Source organism: Protopterus annectens, chromosome 1.part1 (assembly GCF_019279795.1).
Source record: "Protopterus annectens isolate FY-2018-M chromosome 1.part1, PAN1.0, whole genome shotgun sequence".
In the NCBI taxonomy this organism is placed as follows: Eukaryota; Metazoa; Chordata; order Ceratodontiformes; family Protopteridae; genus Protopterus; species Protopterus annectens.
In genome coordinates this window covers 1,570,044,904-1,570,067,757 of record NC_056726.1, presented here as the reverse complement: position 1 = coordinate 1,570,067,757, position 22,854 = coordinate 1,570,044,904, and the positions used below count along the sequence as shown (strand labels likewise).

Genomic DNA, 22,854 nt, shown 5'->3' with positions numbered 1-22,854 from the left:
GTTGATTATAAAATGTTTATGAGTATTTTTGCTGATAGATTGAAGACAATCATCCCGGCATTATAGATATAGATCAGACGGGCTTCATTGTAAATAGAAATACTTTTGATAATATAAGAAGAACTTTAACATTAATTGATTTTGCAAATAGGAAAAAGAAAGATTTAACACTTATTAGTCTTGATATAGGTTCAGCATTTGATTCAGTAAGTTGGGACTATCTGTTTACCTTACTGAAATGCACAAACTTCTCTGATGCATTTGTAAATTTAATTGAGCATTTATACAAAGGAACGCTGGCTTATATTAAGGTAGGAACATATGTTTCACAAAAAATACCCATTCTTAAAGGTACAAAGCAAGGATGTCCACTTTCTCCACTATTATTCACTTTAGTAATGGAGCCTTGGGCTAATTTGATTAGAAACAGTACTGACATAGAGGGTTTTGAAATAGACGAAAATACAACATCAAAAATTCAACTTTTGCAGATGATGTTCTAATTACATCAGCAGGATCTAATTCTTCTATGCAGTCTTTATTTGATAAAATGATGAATTTTAAAAGTATTTCTGGTTTAATATTCAATGAAGAAAAACTAAAATACTACCTATATATACGAAAAAATATTCTCATTAGTGATTTTACTAAATATGTACCCAATTCAGGTCAGATAACTTATTTAGGTATAATACTATCTAAAGATATTAAATCTATTATATATAATAACTATAATACCTGTTTTCTTAATATACAAAATCTTTTAATACCTGGAATAATATGTTTTTACTATGGAGGAGAGACTTACAATTATTAAAATGATAATATTCCCCAAGATTTTATACTTAATACAATCAATAATACTTTCACCTACAAAAATAACTATCAAGAAACTGAATACACTAATGTTAAATTTCTTATGGGCACCTAATAGACCTAGGATTGCATTAAAGAAACATACTAATAGCTGGTCTCAAGGGGGTATTTCTTTTCCAGACTTTAATTTATATATTATCTCTTCTATTATAAAAGTTATTACTTTATTAATAGATCAGTCATATATCATAAAATGGAAAGATTATTGGGAGCTAATTAGTATGCACTTCATGAAAATCTCCTTAACACATAAAAATATGATTGTAAATAACTCCATGTTGTGGTTGCTAAAGGAATTTTGTACTTCACCTATTACACCTAAACATATAGTTTGTTACCCATTAAATATTATTAATAGTTATCGTAACTTTATATTCATGCACCCTAAGTATAGGGAATGGAATTTTATTGTATTCCCTATAATGTATACTCAGGGTATGCTTATGTCATCTACTTCTGAAGGAGCTCATTTAGCTATAGATAATGATCTAAAGTACTGGTATCAGCTGATATCTGATAATAAAGTTAAAAATCTAGATTTCTTAAAACAAGAATTTGATCTAAGAGAAACTTGCTGGTTAGAGGTTCAGATCTTTAGACAACATCTCATTGATAGAATAGATCTAATGTCTATAACAGTTAAAGAATCTATTCCAAAACTGATTGATTACTTGATATTAAATTTACAGCATAAAGTTTCTGATAAAGGTAAACTTTCATATATACATAAAATTATCAGACAAGAAACTTTTTACAGTGTAGATTCATACTGGAATTATTTCACCTCTATTAATGGGGACCCACCAACTCAACAAGATAAACAATATATATTGGAATCTGCTTATAGAACTACATCTTCCATTGTCTGGAGACTTTATACATGGAAATTTTTACATAGATCTTTTATACACCTTTGATGATGAATAAAATAAATAATAAAGATAATCTATGTAAGAGATGTAATGTAGAAATTAATGCTGACTGGGCTCATATGTTTTATGACTGTATGAAGTTGAAAGAATACTGGAAGTCAGTTAATGAATTTTTGCAGGCTCTTTTACAGATAATTTCATTATTTCTAAGTCTCTTATATTATTCAACACACCTGTACCTCAATGTGTTAAAAAGATTAAGCTTCCCTTGTTATGGTCTATCCTAGCAGTGGCCAGGAAAATAATAACTAGAAATTGGATTTCAGATACACCTCCTTCGTTCAATGAATTTAAAAATGTTATGAATATAATGTGCCATATGGAAATAAGCACAATTAGAATGAGAACAACTAGAAAAACATCATATTATATTGTATGGGATAATTTACAAAATTTGTTAAAAAAATTCTAATTTCAGTAGCACGGTATTTTAGTTTAATTAATTGATCTGATTGTAGTGGATGTCTTTGTAAATACTTTAGTTGTTTTGTTGAATATTATAATAATACCTATTTTTAATTACTTGTATAAAATTGTTATGATATTTCTCTTATATGTTAAAACAATAAACCTGTTTTGAAAAAAAAGAAAAACGCACATCAGTGTAATGCACATTTAGAAGGTGGAGCCACTGCCAAAGTCATACTGAATGGTTTAGGAAAACAAACAAAGGAATGTAACACAATAACAGAATGGAAGCAGAAATGAAAAGGCAGGTCTAAAGTAAATTAAATACAGTACTAACAAGTTTAGTCATAGCAGAAGTCATAATGAAGTGGTTAGGAAAACACCTATCAGAGAAATGTAGCATTAACAAACTGTGCCACTGCAAAAGTCATACTGAAGGGGGTCAGGAAAACATATCAGGGGAATGTTAAACATGGATAGAATGGAGGTAAAATAGTAAAATAAAAATATAACTCCCATGGGATTGGAACACTTCACTCTGTTCATTGGCAGTCTACAAAGCAGATCACAAACAAACAGAGCCATGGCAGCAGTCAGAATAAAAGCATAAGCTTTTTCTCCATGTCATATTTGAAAACTTAAGCTGATTACTACTGGAAATTATATAGTTATAGAATGGTGGGACAGAACAGTCTCTCAGGGTAGTCTGAGCTGACCTGGCCTCATTTTTGGAGGTGTTGCGCTTCAACCAGTTATGAGTGAGACATGAATGAATGGTCACTATAACATTAGTGAGAAAATATACCATTGATGTAAACTTCTTGATGAAAGGAGAGGTAAAGGGTATCAGTATAGCAATGGTGTGCCAGGTACACCAGAAGAAACACTACCCCAGGAATCAAACACTCATTTATTCATGACACATCTAATAACAGCTTTCTTTTGGTATACTGAGTGTCATTTTATACTATATTTTGGGATTTTTGGTTAATGGTATGACAAGCCCATCTCCCTTATAAAATTCCTCTAAAAGTAGCAAGTATGCTGTAAATAAAACAGGGTTTCAAGATTGAGCCTTGTGCCGCTCCACAGTCGAGAGAAAAAGGGCACATGGTGTAACGAACAGAACATATCTCCTGTGCATGGTCAAACAGGTAAAAATATACCACAATAAGACATTGGAGCAAATGCCACAGTAGGTCTTAAATGCTTGATGAAATTGTCATGGTCTATGCTATCAAATCCAGCTGAGAGAAGCAGAAGGACCAGTATTGAATAGAACCACTGGTCTTTAGAAATTGGGAGATTATTAAATACTTGGATGAGAGCGGTCTCAGTACTATGGACTGAAACAGGTCCACAAACTCACTGACTATAAGACATAACTCAAATTCTGTATATACAACCTCATCAATAACTTTACTCAAAAAGGAAAGATTAGAGACTGAGTCATAGCTATCAAAGGTGTTGGGATCCAAGGATGGTTTTCTGAGGACAGAGCTTACAAGGGTCTACTTCAAGGCTAAATGAAAAACTTCAGACTTTGGTGTGGAAACTAAAACTTGCAATATAACCAGACCAAAGACATCAAGACTAACCTCGACCAACCATGATGCATAACTGTCCAGCCTGCAGGTCAGAGAAAGCATACCCGAGATCAGTGAAGATCTCGTCATAAATGAGAATGTGAAACACCATCTGCTAAATGGCAGAGCAGCATAACTCGTTAATTAAGCTGCTGTACCTTTATCTATGGATCCCAGCAAATATGTACAATATCGATCGATTTGTATTTTCATGAAATTGTTTTATTAGAATTTTACCTAGCAATGTAAGCATTTTTTATTTGAAAATATTTTCATTTTTATGATCTCATGACTGTCTTGCTACATAAATTTATTCAGAAGTATTTAACATAAGGGAGAAGATTATTTTGCCGAGAGAAAGTACTGTATTTGGTAATGAGTATTGCTCCTGGACAAGACCCCTAGATCAACTTACTTCCTTATTGAAAAAAGTTATTTTACTGTATTTTTTCCAATTTCAAAATTATTTGCTTAATGTGTTCTGTGAATAGCGTTTTCAGTTAAGCACTGACAAGCTGATCTGATTAGAATTTATACACATAAAAATAACACACTACAGCTATGACACCAACGTTCTTGCTTTACAGTCTCACAGTTTCTCAGCCTGAATAGTGGCAGTATGCACAGTATTTCTTATTTTCACTACTGAAGCTGGAATTGCTAACTTAAAGTGATTTGCTGATGTTCTGTAACTTACCTTAACGTGTAGTGCATAAACTCCCAAACAGTACTTCCCCCATCAGTGAATGTTTTGGTCATTACATTCGTATTTAAAATTGATTTTAAAAGTTGCAGTTTCCTTGCACTGATGTATTGAGGAAAAATACAGAAGTTTATCTTCAGTTATGTAGGCATAGGAAATGTGTCTGTTGCATCCACAGACTTTAATGGGATCACCACTCCGAATGTGCTAAGGTGTCTCATTAAAGTCTGTGGACGTAGCTCGTGTTACCCTATGATAATGTCAGAACTGGAAAAGCTAAATTTTTTGAGCCATGGTTTTGTAAAAAGTTTACAAAGCTTTTCATTAAAAACAGTACAAAAAAGTAAGGAATGGCAAGTTGGAAAATGCATTGCGGCACTTGACTCATTAAATGTCGCCATGTATGTAGAAACATCAGCAAATAACTTTAAAAATGTAACATTTCACACACAGAGTATCGGCTCACAATGAATTATCTATTAATGGTCATGATTCGTATTGATATTACCTGGTCTCGTTTCTGCTAATACTGGGTCTGAAGGTGCAGAAGGTTCACCAACTCCAGCAGAGTTCACAGCACGTACACGGAAACTATAACCCTTTCCTGTCTCCAGGTTAGGAATCTGATAAAAAGAAAAAAAAAATAGCTTTCTGTTGAGTCTGTCATAAAATATTGTACTTCGTGGAAGTCACAGATATAAAGTTTCATAAAAGCAGTATCAAAAGTTCAATAAAACATCATCAGTCAATAAATTAACTAGCCAACAATAAAAATTAGACCTGTTAATAGTGTATATTTTGAAATCAAACCCATCTGTATTAACAAAAATATCTGATGGGAGAGATAATACAGTTTATTGCAGTTTTCCTTCCATATGCAAAACTAAGGTAAGAGATCTTCTGTTCCACATATAAAACAGGCGGTAAGAGTTGACACGTTTTTGCTGTGGATACTTTGTCGATGTGGTTAAAGTACACAAGGTTTTCCTATGGCACAGGAAGGGAGGGGTGAAGGGGGCATCAGCTGCAGTAGTAAGGTGTTAGAGGGGGTGGTAAGCAATTTAGCAGAGTCGATGACCATTCCCCTGAAAAAAGTATGGGTAAGTATTTAAGCAATGTTTTCACTCAGCCATGATTCTGAATGTTTCTGACTGTGGCAGTTTGAATAACAGCTGGGCAGTCTGTGTTTTCCGAAGACCTTTATTACTTATTTTTTGTCCTCAACTGTAAGGAAGGGTTTTTTTTTTTGTAATCGGGAGTACCTAAATGGGACATTATTTATGTTACTAACTGACCTTGTTACTAATTCAGCACATTAATTTGCAGAAATTTCGTAGTTCATATATTAATTAGCTGATGTTACATTGGAAGTCTAGTGAAGGAAAATAAAAATTCACATTTGTGGGTAGCATTCTTAGATTTTCAGGAGAAACAATAGCATTCATCTACAGATGTCAAATGCTGCAACTAAATTCCATGGGACAAAACTCAACAAAGCCACATGGCAATATTTTATCCTCTTAAAATCATGTTTTTAATAATCCATAAAGAAAGTCATCAACATTTAGGAACATGCATATATTCAATTACATCCTTGTGTAGGTTTACATTTTATTTACGCAGTTACGTTTTTGATTATTTTTTTTTTTTTTACTTTATTGGTACTTTCCAGAAATGTGAACATTACATCTAGTTTGTACCTAGATGAGAGTTAAAAAATATGTTGCTAGAATACTTAATATTATGTGGGACGTTAGGAATGATAGTGATAATTAATTAATTTATATAGATTTTATTAATTAGTGGTACTACTGAGTATGAAGCTGTCCCTTTTTTACTTAAAAGAAGGCTTAAGATGCAGAAGCTTCAACATCGAATTAAAACCAGCATGGTGTTTATTTATTTAATGTCATGTAACATCTTCCACATGTTGTAGTATAAGGGCCTCCAAAACTTCAATTACCCATATAATTTTCGTTCTTTCTCTTTTGTAATAGAAAATCTGCCAATGTTATAGAATCTTGCATCAAGTCTTTCAACTAATAATCTTCTGTTAAAACTATTAAGTTTCCTTCTAGACTGTTACACCACTTTCTTCCTTGACTGACATGTTGAACTTGGTACTTTGTAATTCATAAGGGTGTTCTGTTTTAGCCAGTTTGTATAGAACATTTTGTGTCTTGTTTTCACATTTTGTAGTAGAATAAGTCATATACTAGCAATTTGTAATTTGTACTATAAGGACCATCATGTATTAGCCAGTGTTTTTGCATTTGGTAGTAGGATTCTGTGTTTTTGCATTTGGTAGTAGGATATCTGTCATGTATTTTGGCATTTTGTATGGATCTTTTCTCCCCGGGCCTCCACTGGAAACGGGCAAACTCTTGCCCAGTCAGACTTTCCCGGTAAACAAATGTAAAACAAAATAAATAAATAAATAAATAAATAAATAAATAAATAAATGTCATTGCTTTGGCAGATACCACTGAGCCTATGTCTCTTTTTAAGAGAGATCTGAGGTGACAGTTATAATAACTTAATAAAATTTGGTTAATCTGCTAGGAAAATGACTCTGCTCTCACTTGGAGGGATTGGACTCTCATGGTGATCAACATGGAGGAAACAAATGGCAGGTTGTACAGTTTGGTCTGAGAATTTGCAAGTTGAAACAATGGCATTGCCATTATGGTAGGGCGCCTGATGAATTATGAGGACCATTGCTGCAATCCTCAGAACAGCAGAACCACAAGAGTGAATTTGGAGGGATACACAGTAAGATTGTGGTATTGACCATTATTCCCCCTATTCTTGAGATACACCAATCCTGGAGGTGGTATCTGTAAGTAGCAGGGGTGATGGGGTCACAGCTCCCATTTGGGGGGGGGGGTGCATGTGGGACAAAGCATGCCTTGCTAAAATATTTTATATGTACAATAGCCAGAGAGGGATTATGATCCTCATGGGCTTGGAGTTGAAAACTGTGAGTGGCATATTTATCTAGTATGACAGCAACGTAGGATTTCAGGTTACACTGCAAATGGGGCATATTTAGAAGGAGAAGCAGTTTGTTTTAGATGTGAGGGCCTGGAGATGCAACTTTGTTAACTCCCTTTTTGATCTGCTCATGGTAATGGCAAATTCCAGAAGTCATAATATATTTTTTTACAAAATAACAGATTATGTTTTAAAGTGCCAGGATTCAAAATGTTGGCTTTCTTATAGGAAGACATTATGGTAAAGTGGTCTGACCTTTACTGAAATTCTAGATGTTACAGAGGAAGATCAAGAATATGATGGGGAAAATGGGTTTATCCGTCAATCACAGAGGGTACAGAGGTGGTATAACAGCCCGAGTTAACTTAATGGAGAGTCAGATTCTCCATTTTCCTTTGGGGAAGAGAGGCAAAACCATCTCCCCACAAGCCAGCCAGCATCAGCTGCATTTCTTCAATAATCTACAAGGCAAACAAATGGCAGTAGTAGATTTGTGGAAGCCTGAAGGCAGCCAAAGTTCCAATAGAATTAGTTGGGAAAAAGATGGTCTAGGAAAGAAAATTAAGCCCTAAATCCAGAATGCAGCGTCAAAAAGAAAATAGAAAGTTGACGATGAAGAACAGGAGTTGAATGTAGAAGAAATGCATTAAATAGAGAAGTACTGGAAGATATGGGGGGGGGGTGGAAGAGGGGCAACTAGAGGCCAAAACACAGGAGTGGAAATAGAGGAGACAGAACATATTTGTTCAAATAGTACAACAGGAGAATACATGACTAAAAGAGTTAATGCAGTGAAGATTTACATGGAAAGTATGTATTTATTCAATTTATTTATCTATTTATTTTGAAGAGAACGGGACAGCTGTGATCCATTTTCAGCCATAACCCTGCCACAGTTAACCAAAATATATGGTTTCAAGCCATTATGTAATATGAGAACAGAAAGCTGTGCAGGCAAAACACAGGTATTTACAGGCCATTATAAGAGGTTATGTGGGTATTCGTTACATCTAAGTGCAGAGAACAATAAGAACACAGAATTTAGTTAAGCTATGATAAGCTAGTAACCAAGGAACTTACAAGAAGGTCAGGAAACTTTATCTTGTCCAGATGGAAGTTTTCTGATGGGCTGATAATTAATATATCTCTCTATCTGTATCTATCTGTCTATCTATCTATCTATCTATCTATCTATCTATCTATCTATCTATCTATCTATCTATCTGTCTATCTATCTATCTATCTATCTATAGATATCTGCAGATAGACAGATGTATTCATACACGCACACTATAAAGATATATATATATGTATGTATGTGTATGTATGTATATAAACAGACAGATAGATACAGTTACAAATATATTTCCTATGGGGGGGATGCGGGGGGATGGTTTTGCCCCTCCTCCCCAAAGGAAAATGGAGAATCTGACTCTCTGGATGAGTGAGAGAAAAATGCTTTATTGAATCTTGATGTACTTACTCAGCATTGGCTGCAACATGGCTGAAAAGAGCCATTTGGACCAATTCACCTTCTAGTTACCAAATTAGATCATACCAGATCAATGAATAGTATGTGCAGTTAACTCAGGCTGTTATACCAATTCTGTACCCTCTATGATTGATGGATGAACCCATTTTCCCCATAATCTGCTTCTTAATAAACTCTCCAAACTAAACCTATCCCCTTCCTGTGCCAAGTGGCTCTCCAGCTACCTCACAACCAGACAACAAGCAGTCAAATGGAATAAAGCCACTTCACCATGCCTTAATACTCCCACAGGTGTCCCCCAAGGTTCCATTTTAGGCCGACTACTATTCAATATAGTTATTAACGACTTCTACCAAGCCATTCCGAACTCGTGTTTCATCCAATATGCTGATGATTCTACCATTATCTGCTCCTCCCCTTCTATCCCCATTCTAAATAAACTTACCCAAAGCACCTTCTCCTCTACTGAGCACTGGATGTTAGACAACCATCTGGCTCATAATGCAACCAAAACTAAACTTATGTTATTCACCATCTCCAAAACCTCCTCCCTAGATAAACACTCATTCATAATCACCAGCAAAAATAATACTCCCCTAGAAATAGTCACTGACACTAAACTACTAGGAGTACTCATAGATGATCGACTAAAATTCAAAAAACATTTACAAGTAAATATAAAAAAAAAAACACAAAAAAATTGGTATGCTATACCACTATAATCATTATATCTCGCCTTCTACCAGGCTCATACTAGCCAATACTTATCTCATCCCATCCCTCCTATATGGTGCATCTATCCTCACCAACCTGCAATCATCCTCCAAAACAAAACTCTCCTCTTGCTATAACAAGATATCAAAATTTGCAGCAGGTCACAGAGCCATTTGTCACCATTGTAATTCTCTTCACCAACTAAACTGGCTTGAGCTACCTAACCTCCTCACTTATACCCAATTCATCCAAGCACACAAACTCATTTAGTTTACAACCCCTCTCTTTGTCCCTCCCTAGCCACTACCTTTGAAATGCATGAGCCGGAATGACTTCTAACATCTAATTCCTAAAAACTAATTAAATTGCACAAACACACACATCCAGCTGGAAATCACCTAATGTCCTTCTATTTTCTTGGGTGCTCTGGTTTCCTCTCACATTACAAAGACATGCACCTGAAATGTTTTTTTCCTGGGCCTCTGCTGAAGACTGTCTCGTTCCAAGTCAGACTTTCCCGGTAAACAAATGTTCAATTAATAAATAAAGAAACAAACAAATAAATAAACCTTCAGCTTGCCACATCATCAAAGCATGTCTCTTCATTTAGAATGGCTTGCCCCACAACCAGACTTCACCAAAACCAAAATAGCTTTACCAGCATCTTCCAGCTATATACATTATTTTGTGACTCTGTTCACTCCCATTTCTATCTTTCTGATAGAAACTTGCTTTATATATCCCACCCCTTTAACTTCAACATTACATTTTTCTGCCCTACTTAGTTATTAATCTTACCTCCATTACTTTGGATTTCTAAGCACCAATCACATGATCTATTATCTATCTGACAAACCCACTAATACATCTATTTAAATATTCAATGTTTCAACATCTGCTAATGTGTAAGTATCTTTTATACTGTAATAGTTGGCCCTTTTTTCATATGAATGTAACCTAATAATCAAATGCTTCTCTAATTCCAAGTGTATATTATTTAATGGCCATCCATGTATATTACTGAATGTCTTGTTTAAAAATGTTTGTAGTGTTTTGGAGCTTTTCTTCCTGGGACTCCACTGAAAGAGTTTTTTTGATTAAACGCAGTTAGATAAACTCAGTAAATGAAAGCAAAATAAAAATACTATTTTTGATGTTTGGGAAAAAAATAGCAACTATTGGCAGCACATTATTTATTGTGGAGTAACAAGCTGACTCAAAGTTGTTAGATGCTAGAGTTGGGGAAAAGTTTGCACTTTTACTTGGTTTTGTTGATGCATCTTGTAAAGGTGAATAAGGGTAAAGTCATACCTCTAGATATTTAATGATCGAAATGACAGATGATAGCCTGTTTTTTTTTTTCTGAACTGGAAATATATCCTGCAGATATCAGTGGAGATAAAATGTGCAATATTAAGCAAGACAGGTCCAAATATTTGGTAAGATTTTGTAGCATTATATATAATCATGGGACGCAGGGGAGCTGGAATAAACAGCTTGGTGAATGACACATTGTGCAGATTTATAATAATTCCCAAACATCAGAATAACGTTATTAATACTGCTTTTAAATATGCTTGTATTTTTGTAGGATCACAACTCACTGTCGTTACAGTTGACAGTGTTAGCTAATATTTGCTCTGTTTTGTGATGGAAACAATGCATCCAGGAAATATTTATCTGAGTAAAAAGGTGAGGTTCTTGTTTCACTTATGATATGGTGTGAAATATATCAAAACTGAACACATTATCATGTCACCTAATGTTCTACAGAAAATGTGTAAATAACTCCGTATAAATTACTAATCATAATGACATGAAGTTTCTGTATGTGGTTTAAATGTGAAGATGCAACACTTGTGGAACATGTCTGAGCCAGTTAATACATTTCAAACAAGTACCTTATCTGCCTAATTATCTCTTTGATTTTGCAAAAAAAAAAGAAATTGAAATAATTTTCTCTCAAATGCATTTGGCTTACTAATCATTTTCTTGCAGCTATGACTTCAGTTCAGTGGAAGTGACCCATTATAGGCCACGCCTTACATATATCCATCCATTCATCCATCCATCCATCCATCCATCCATCCATCCATCCATCCATAACCCCTTATCCCATTTAGAGGCTTTAGATATGAGCTGCCTTCACAAGAAACATCATTGTTTACTGACACTGATTACAGGATCACATGACTTGATCATGTTCAATCATAGCCTCACCTCAGGCTTTGTACCCACTGAATGGCGCACCGCGATGGTTATCCCACTCCACAAAGGTGGAGCCACGACGGACCCCGGGAACTACTGCCCCATTAGCCTGACAAGCCTGGTTTGCAAGGCCATGGAAGTTATCATCATGGAACTCATAAACAAAGACATTGGTAATCTCCAAACTCTGGACCCTACCCAGTTTGGATTTGTAAAAGGCAGATCATGTCTCCTAAACCTGATTGACTTTTTTGAAGCAGTCACCAAAGCCATAGGTGAGGGTAAAATGGTTCACACTGCTTATCTAGATCTCGCCAAGGCTTTCAACACCATCCCCCACTCTGGAATTATAGATAAGCTCACTAAACTAGGTATAAATACCTATGTCACAAGATGGGTTGCCAACTGGCTCATGGACAGAACCCACACTGTGAAAGTAGCGGATTCCAAATCCGACTTTAGACCAGTGACAAGTGGAGTACCACAGGGTTCAGTCCTGGGTCCTCTCCTGTTTGGTATCTACTTCTCTGAAGTGCAGACTAACACAGAAGATTTTTGGCTAACAAAGTTTGCAGATGACTGCAAACTAGGAGCCATAATTGCAACTCCTAACGATGTGGACAAACTACAAAAGGGCATCACTGAGACAGATACCTGGTGTCAAAGCCATGGCCTGAAGCTCAATGTCAAAAAGCATATTGTCATCCCCTTTGGTAAAAACTCTGTACCCATGAACTACCACATAGCTGGTAGTCTACTTAATGCCGAAAATGTGATAAGAGGCCTTGGGACACAGGTGGACAGAAGTCTCTCCTTTGATAATCACATCGCCACAGTGGTCAGGAAATCCTTCTACGTGGCTCATCTCATCACAAAAGGATTCTCATCCAGATAAAAAGAGGTCATTGTTCCCCTCTACTCATCACTCATTAGACCCATTATAGAGTACAATGCCCCTTTTGGTATGCACCTCACAAGACATCTACAACAACTGGAAAGACCACAGAAATACCTCACAAAGAGGATTACTGGCCACAAACAGATGCCCTGCGCAGACCGTCTCAAAAAACTACAGCTTTACTCCATCGCATATCGCCTACTCAGGGGCGATCTTTGCCTATGTCAAACCCAGAGCTGTTGCACATGCTCCACTTAAAGAAATCCCAATCCCTCCGAGCTACACACTCTAGGGACCTAAACCTTGTCACCACAATAAACAGAACATGCTGGAGGGATAGATTCCTGTCCCAGAGACTTCCCATACTCTGGAACAGACTATCTATCTATGTCAAACAGAGCTCCTCATTAGCACTCTTCAAGAAAAATCTTGATGATTGGATGGGAAATGGGAAATTCACCCCGGGGATCACTTCTGTGGCTCTGCTCGACAGGGGCACAGGAAAATAATTTTCTTGGGTGGCGAAAGCCAGGGTACATTTTTTTGGCTAGGCTTATATAGGCCCTAGGGCCAATAGCCTAGTACCTACCTATGAACCTATGAACTTGCTATACCCAGTAGCATTATCTCCCTTAAAGAAACATGAACACAATTATTTTATTGTTATACTTATTATGTTACAGGCTGGTGTCTGCTCTGTCTAGCAGACTTGCTTGGGGCTTCCTGTCTAATTTAGACTCTTTTATAATTGTAATCCATTGTCACTGCATGGAAAGGAGTTCTGCTCAAAATAGTCATAAGTGGGCACAACAGAAAAGTTTTAGTTTTAGTGTGAAGTTACAGCACTTTGACAGATTAATATATGGCGCTGACAAAACTAAGCTATGATGTCACATCTTCAGTCAGTCATTCTAAAGTTCTGTATCATTTTAAAATAAAATGATGCAGGATACAAACCTTCAGATGTGTACCGCATACAGCATTCTTGTTAACAGGTTTCCATTCCTCTTTCCCCATCTCACAGACTTCAACAAAATAGCCAGTAACTGCACTCTTTCCAGTATAAAATGGGGGGTCCCAGTGTAGCATTAGGGAGGTGCTTCTCACTTCAGTGTACCTTACATCAAATGGTGGTCCTTTGTGATGCAAATAAATATAAACATAAAAACAGTACATCAAGTCAATAATTGTACTTTTCTGCATTGTTAGTTGTACAGAGCAGCATGTATTTTATTACGCAAAATCATGATGTGGTAATAAAGAACAGAAGAAAAGGTTCTGTGTAGCTAATCAATGACACAGTCACCAAACAGGTAATTCTGTTTTTGCTTTACCATACTTCTAAATGGAAAGTGAAAACATAAACATAATGGCTGTTTTTAGACATGTAACTTCTGTGATTTGAAATAACATCTATCATGCAATGTTTCTGTGCTGCTTATTGCAGTTCTAAATAGGTCGCTAGATACATCTTAAAATATTTCACAATTTTTACATAATCATTCATTACTGTTCTTAATATACATTACATGCTGTGTTTAATACTGAATTTAAACATTACACTATATTCAAGTTTCATAAATTAATTGATTTCAGAAGCAATCATAAAAATCATTAAATAAGGTGTGTTTTACAAATACCCAACACAATAGGCAGAAACTTAACAAAAATAGTCAAGATAAAAAGAGTCAAAATAAAAATAGTCAAAACATAATGAAAAGTTAAGTTTTAAACTTTTTTAAAATTGTATTGTAAGTTATAGATTCACATCCCTAAGGTGAAAAATTCCATGGGACTGTTGCTGGAAAGTGAATACTCTTGGTATTGTGGATTAGAACTGATCCTTGAGTACCCATAACAGTATTTTTTTCTGTTGTCTGCAACACAACTTACAACACTGCTGATGCCAATTTTAGTACCACGTAGCCCTTAAATATAACACATTTAAACTTGTCCAAAACAGAGAGAACACACATACAAAAGAATTAACTGCAAAAATAAAATTTCAACACAGATTTTTATTTCTCCAGCTCTTCTTGGCTGCCCAACATATCACATATCCTCCAGTGATTACTGGGTGCTAGAAGTTTCTTTCCTCATCTTCACCTCATGCTTTGTTTTTGCACTCTATACCCAGTCTTCTACAGCAAGGACCAATGGACACAACCCTTGTCCTCTGATTATCGTATATGAGAATGCAGTAAACTATATTATTATTCTTTGAAAGACAAAGCCAATGATCTTTTCTAAAAAGGTCTTTCTTCATTTTAAGAAAGAATTTAACCTTCCAACCGGATTTCTCCTTGTAATCCTAACTTGAAGCATTCTGCCTGTATTTAATCTAGCAAATCTAGTAAATCATAATAGGTTGTTGTGTTGTACAGTGAATGTGCTGGATTATGCTGTCTGCGAATGAGCTTGACTTTTATCACTGCTGAAGTTATTAGACAGTTTCCCATTTAAAAAGATGTATGGCTGAACAATGATCAAGCAGATCTATTTTAGTTACTAGCTAGTGGAAGTGAGCAGAACTGGTTGCATATATACTATAGTGGGAAGTAACAACTGACATTAACTCAGTACTTATGCAGCAGTTTCATTTCAAGTCTTAACATTTTGTTAGCTAACACTGCAGATAGTAAATACAAAAAAATCTCTATCTGCCATGTATTTTAAGACAGTATTTTTTGCTGTCAAGTTAAAACATTAACAATTGCATGTCAGATGTAAGGTATAACAGTCTAAGAAAATTGCTAAGTACATGTGCATCAAATCTGTTTCATGCTTGGACAAAAGCGATTGCAGATCACCTGGACTTCACATTTCATCACAGATCCCTAGTCCTAGTCAAACCGCTACCAGTATGCATCATCATTCCCTTTGGCACAAACAATGTCCCTTCACACTATCAAATCAATAACAATACCCTAAGTACCTATGAAGTGATAAGGGACCTGGGATCACAGGTTGACCGCAACCTTAACTTCGGCCACTATGTGTCTTCCATTGTAAGGAAAGCTTTCCATGTAGTTCATTTGATTAGTAAAGGGATTGCCTCGAGAGCAAAAGAAGTTACACTCCATCCATACTCGGCACTTATCCGGCACGTAATTGAGTATGACCTCCCATTCAGTATGTACCGTACTAAGCACCTACAGCAATTAGAGTGAGAGATCAAGGGTTTCCAGCATGTGCCTTACACGCTCCAACTAAAATCCCTGTCACTATACTCCATATCATACAGAATTCTTAGGGGAGACTTATGCCTGGCCTACAGCGCAACCCAAGACCCAAACCTAATAAATTTACTGCCTATCCATAAATCAAATGGGTCTAGGGCTACCTGTTCCAGGGAGTTAAATATGACCTGTGACTTAAATAGGACATGCTGGAGAGATAGATTTCTCTCCCAGTGACTGCCATGTCTTTGGAACAGGCTACCAATTCATGTGAAACAGAGCACCTCTATGATGCTGTTCAAGAGGAACCTGGATAAGTGGATGGGGCACCATAAATTCTTACCAGGGATAATACCTACAACCCTCCTGCACATGGGCAGTCATCACTAAATACAATCTTGGGTATTGACTAGTACCTCTATGGTATTACATTGGGTTGAAATGGCTAGGGTTGAAATGATCACCGGGTCGATAGCCTAGTAATCTCCTTTGATCCTATGATGTTAAAAAAAAAAATTTACTAGGGAAAACTGTCAGCATAGAAATACTTTAAAAATCAATAAAAGACAATACCAAACATCAGACATTCACATCTCCAACTCCAATATAATACTAAGCAGGCATAAAAATGATACTAAAAAGAAAATAGAACAAAATAGGAGTCACATCTGTGGCACAAATTAAACATACTTTACAGTAATATAAGCACTAAAAACTTAAATGAAAGTACATTACCTGATCAAAACAGTAAATGACATTCCAATAAGGCACACAAATAATCTGCTGAATAAAGTGATAAACTCCACAAACAGAAAATGAAACAGTATAGGAAAACATAGGAAGAGAAAAATATGAAGCAATAACAGTCACCACAGCAACCGAAAGCAGACACTCTAACCTAGGAGTCAAATTATATATATATATATATATATATATATATATATATATATATATATATATATATATATATATATACACACACACAAAGAAAGAAAGAAAGAAGAAAGAACCTACCAGGCATTGTTTTACCTAGGAGATAAACTTAAAGACACAGAACACAAGACTTAAAACACTGCATGAATACAAATGCATATTAAAATCAAATTAAACCACTCCCACTCATAAAATTACCATAGAAACCCAACTAAATAACAGTAACGCACATTCTACCAGCTAAACAACTTATGAAAAAGGATGGGGTGAGAGGAGTATTACTGTTTATATATGTTTCTTTTCAGTTCTTGGGAGCTGTCACCATTGTTATTTATTTATACTTATTTACACTTTGTTAACTGTTTTAATCGCACTAGACTATTGGTCTCTTTTTCATGGAATACCCCAGATGTTATGCATTGTGATAATAGGAAATGTGGCCAGGGCACCAGGGAACTTCCCCTACTCATTGCGAGTGGGGACACTGTGTGATGTAACACTTACTGGTACTGGTCTAGGTGTAGAGGCAGCTTGGTGAAGCAGGGAGAAGTATGGAGAGTGACAGTGGTAGAGATAATGTTGTCGGGAGAGATTTGGACATAGAAGTAGTTGATTGTGGACTAAAAACAAAGCAGGTGAGCCTTCACATAAGATTATGTGGTCACAGGAAATAATATCAGGAGAGGAACAGAGGGTTAAAACATTCAAGAAAGATGAAATGCAGGAGAAGAAAGAATAGAAGGTGTTCATGCCTTGGCAGGATACAGAATTACTCTTTTAGAAGAAGTTGTTATTGCAGCGAGGATGTATTGTTACAACCCTCCAGTCATGATGCTTGTGGGATGTATGTCTAAAAGACTTAATTAACTACAGTGAACCAGAAGGCAGTGCCATGGGGTGAAATACTGGAGAGGATAGAATAAGAAGAACTGGAAGATATAAGAAGAGAAGGGAAGAAGTACTTGCAGACTGTAAGAGAAGGAAAAACAAGGAAGAAAAGAAAACAGCGGTGAAAAAGAAGAAGTAACAAGAATAAGCAGTAAGAAGGAGAAAGAACTTGATAAGTATGACTTTTTTTGAATTAGGACAGTATCTGGAAAAATTCTTAGAACAATATGAAGTAAAAAAATATATACCCCATGGAATTTATATGTTGTTCATGCATTTAATAGACAAAAAAATGTACATATGATTTTGAACTGAGGTAGAAAAAGAAATATTAGGAGACTATTTAAAGACTGTTTGTGAAGCTGATATGGACATTACAAATATATATGATAGAGGTTTATGGACTGGGGGTTGGGAATGTCCTGTCATATAGCAAATGAAAAATGAAAATATAATACATGTATCAAGTATGATTAATGTGAATGGAGACAGAGGGTTTGTTAAGTACTGGGAGTGACTGAAGACATGCTTATTTTGTGGTAAAAACATTCATATAATTAGTAATTGTGATAACAGAAAGTGTTGTGTTTGTGGTAAAGCAGGTCATGAAGCAAAAATGTAAACTAAAATGTATAAAATGTGAACAAATGGGGCATTTGTGGATGGATTGTGAAGAAAATGTGAAATAAAAAGGGGGGGGGAGATGAACATGTTCAATACATTGCTTTAGACCATAATATAGAAGTGGAACAAGAGGAAAGGCTGTATGAAAATATAATGGTACAGAATAAAGGATTAGGAACAATGATAGATGCAAAAGGGGAGATAAAGAAGAGGAGGAAGAAATATTCAATTCAAATGAAGAGGAAGATACTAATTGGGTGATGATTAAATAGAAAATGTAAATCTAATAATGTAGGTTTGAGAGAGAATAAAAATAGTCAAAGGACAATAAAGGTTAATAATTTGGGTCTATATTAGAACATTGAAATTTCAAAACTTTGAATGTTCTAATATCGACCCCTATACAGCAAAAGCTGAAAACATCGAACATACAAAACAGCAAATTTTTTCTGAGGGAAAGATTTCACTGTTTCAAAACACATACACACAACACAAGCACACCAAACAAACAGCAATCCACACACACATACACCTAAAATCTTACACCTAACCCTACACTAAACTATACATAAACTACTAACTATCCACTTACCTTAACCCAAACCCTAACCTTAAGGTCCGTCACTATCGCACAGTCACCTCACCTGCGCCCTAACCCTAACTCACCTACCCCACCCAAACCCTTACGACCACACAATTGCACACTTACCTGACCCACGCCCTAACACTAACTCACCTAACCCACCCTAACCCTCATGTCCACACAATTGCACATATACCTAACACGCACCCTAACCCTAACTAACTTAACCCGCACTCAATCGTGCACTTACCTGAACCTGACCAGTAACTTTCCACCATAGCACTGAAAATACCTAAGCAACAGAAACAGACAACCAAATTCTTTCCCTAGGAAAACATTTGGTTTTCCGTAGCTTCGATATTTTTAGCTTTCGCTGAATAGGGGTCAATATTAGAACATTCGAAGTTTTGAAACTACGATATTCTAATATAGGCCTAATAATTTTATACAAAAGTGAAAATCTTAGCTATACATGTGGCTAGTATAAAGAATATTAAAAGATGATTAGGTATATTAGAATGGTGTGCATCACTTGGTATGGATATTATAACATTTGTAGACACTATAATTTTAACAGAAGGAGAGAGATGACAGGTAAAGGAGGGAGAGTTTACTTGCAATATAGGAGAAGAATAGTGTTCAGGTACAGGAATTCTAAGTAAAAACTCAATAGAAATTGTGGATTGTACTTTAGTAATATTAAGGTAGAGTGACAAAATTAGATGTGAGATGAAAAAAAAGGCAAGTATATAGAATTATTACAGTATGTGCATATGTTTCACAAAAAGAAAGGGAGTTGATGTTTAAAAGGATTCTTAATTATGTTAGTGTTGATATGCAAATAATATTGGTGGGAGATTTTAATTGTGACTTAGGAAAAAAAGAAAAGAAGGGGTGGATGTTAAAATACTTACAAAGATTTTAAAAGTGGAAATTGTATTTATGGGATAAAAAGCACTGGACATATAAAAGGGGTAAACTATGAGCAGAAATTATTTTCTGATTTTCTGAAAGTTTAAAAATGTTATATAAAGGAATAAAAGTAAAAAAAAAGTTGGACCATGTGGCAATTTGGTTAGAGATACAAGAAAAAGGATATATAAAATAGATAGTGGTATTAAAAGAATAAATGAAATAGATTTAAATGAATAAATTAAAGAAAGGATTGTGCAGTTATGGAAAGATCATAAAAGTATGAGAGTGTTTTATAACAACTGGACAAGTTAGTGGATAAGTTTGACAGAAAAATATAAAATAAGTGTATTAGAATGACAAAGGGCAAAAAGAACACAATAAAACTCATATATAAAGAAATCAGCCACCAGGCATTTAGAGATATAATAAGAGCTAGAAAAAGATTTTTTGAAAGCAAAAAAAAAAAAAAAGATATATGAAATGAATCAAGAAAAATAAAAAAATGACATTTTACAAGGAAAGAAAGATGAAGTGGCATCATACTTAAATAAAGTGGTAAAAGAAAATAGAAGAGTAATAAGTGAAATAAGAAATTAAAATGGAGATACTGTTAAGATGTAGAAAGAAATAATGCATGTAATAAAAGAACATAGAAGTAAGACATTTTCAAAATACAAAATGGAAAGGTGATAAATACAGAGTGAATAAATTAACTAAAGAAGATAATGAGGTGAAAGAAAAAGACATAACAATAGAAAACACATAAACTGTATTAAAGAAAGTGAATTTGGAATCAGCCACAGGTTTGGTTGGGATTGAATATTTAATGTATAATGATATGTTAGATTAATGATGAAGAAATATGTATTGGGGCTATGAAACTCTTATGGAAAAAAGGGGAAAAGGTAGATATAAAGAACTGGAGAATGATAGTCTTGAACAACACGGACCATAAGATATTTATGAAAATAATAGAGAAGAGAATGGAGAGCAAAGTTATTGAATGAAAATGTTTTGGGGAAAAAGGAAAAGGGAGTGAAGAACTTTTGATAATATTAAAGGGAGTGGTAGATGCTGCAATGAATAGAAACCTAGAGCTTAAAATCTTGACAGGAGATGTGAGTAAAGCATTTGATAAGACATAACATGAAACTTTATGGAATATTCTAAAAAAAAAAAAAAAAAGAATAATATAAGCAATAAAATAACTGTATCGGTTTTAGTATATAATAACAATAAAGTAAACTTAGTAGTAAATGGCTGGTTACGTGATATAAAAATAAGAAGTGGTATAAGACAGAGATGTCCAGTAAGCAGTATTTTATTTGCATTTCTTATGACTGCAATTGTTTATAAAATAAATTTAACTTTAAGGGAAGTAGAATATTGTACAAAAGAAGGAATTCAAGTTACAGTAATGTTTTCTTATGCTGATGATATAGTGTTAAATACTAAAGATGAAGAGTGGATGGAAATAGAAATCAGGAATCTTAACCAAGAGCTAAATGTTATTGATCTACGTATAGATAAGGACAAACGTAAAGGATTAGATTTAATAGGGAAAACAGGAGGGATTCAGTTTAATAGAGGATAGAAATTTTAGGTATAAAATTTAGCAATGAGAGAATAATACAATAGTAGAATATGATTCAAAAATAAGGAATGAATGTTTGTTTTGGAGAACATAGTTGAAGTTTAGGAAAAAAGTATATTCAATCAGTTCTGTTATATTAGGTAAAATAGCATATTTAGCAAGTATGTTTATGGTTCCTGCAAATTATGAGAAAGAATTATTGCCAAAAGTGTTTTTATTTATATGTGGATCAAAATTAAATCCAGTTAGAAGAGGGATGCTATATGTTACAAAACAAGAAGGGGGATTAGATTACTTAATTCTATTGTTTATGCATCATCATGGAATTTATATAAAATGCTGACATGGTTAAAGGAAAGAGATAAAGGATTGATATTGGTAATTATGAAAGAAAAGTCGTAAGACTTTGGAACAAGTTGAATATTTTAAAGAGAGGGAAAGGATACTTAAGTACAGAAATGAAAGAATATCAAGATAAAATTTTCTTATGGAAAATTAATATAAGTAATATAGAATAAAATAGAAGGGACTGGTATGTGAATATAATGAATAGACATTAATGTGTATACCCATGGAAACAGCTAGATGAAAGAAAAATAAAAGCTACCAAGGCAATGATAGGAAGTTGTGACAAATATGTTAAATGTACAGATTTTCTGTGGAGATTAATGATAAGAAAATTATCTGTAGAGGCATATATGCCATATAAAAAGGTGAATAAAGAATTTGTAATTATTGTGGTGAGACAGAGATCACTGAACATGTTTTTTTTTTAATTGTGAAAGGGTAAAGAAATTATAGCAAAAAATATGTAAAAATGAAATTATAAAAGGTTTGAAAGGAATGAAAGATATAAATATGGATATGAAAGACTATTATGGTGATTGAAGGAAACTTATATTAAAAATATAGATGCAAAATTAGTATGTATAATGTGGATTATTTGGATTGATAGGCTGAATGAGATAAAATTTAATATGAAATGGATATTGTCAGAGATATTGAAAAAGATAAATTTTGGCTGTGGTAGAAAAAGTGGGGGGATTAACTGTGTGAATAAAAGATAAGTACAATTAGAAATATGAGATTAGGAAGTTAAAAGTGTAAATAACTGTTAAAATTGTTAATAGTTTGTATATGATGTATATATAATGTTTATTATGGATTTTAATAAAGAACCCCTATTCTTTTTTCAATAAGTGTGCCAGGATTTTTTGCATCTACCTGTGCTACCACCATTCAGGCAGATGGCACCTCAGTTTAACATCTTTTACAAAGGATGGCAATCCCCCTTATGCTATACTGAGGTGACAGTAGTTATTACTCT

At 34.6% G+C, this 22,854-nt stretch overlaps 1 protein-coding gene across 1 annotated transcript in view; it reads right to left on the bottom strand.

Annotated features, from left to right (window-relative positions):
• LOC122816536 (myomesin-3-like) overlaps nt 1-22,854 on the bottom strand; it is a 522,511-nt gene that overhangs the window by 335,181 nt on the left and 164,476 nt on the right. Inside the window, exons 6-7 of the mRNA XM_044089388.1 lie at nt 13,769-13,947; nt 5,014-5,128 (exon numbers count right to left, since the gene is read on the bottom strand). Of these exons, the coding sequence (XP_043945323.1) occupies nt 5,014-5,128; nt 13,769-13,947 (294 nt within the window). The remainder of the gene's footprint in view (nt 1-5,013; nt 5,129-13,768; nt 13,948-22,854) is intronic.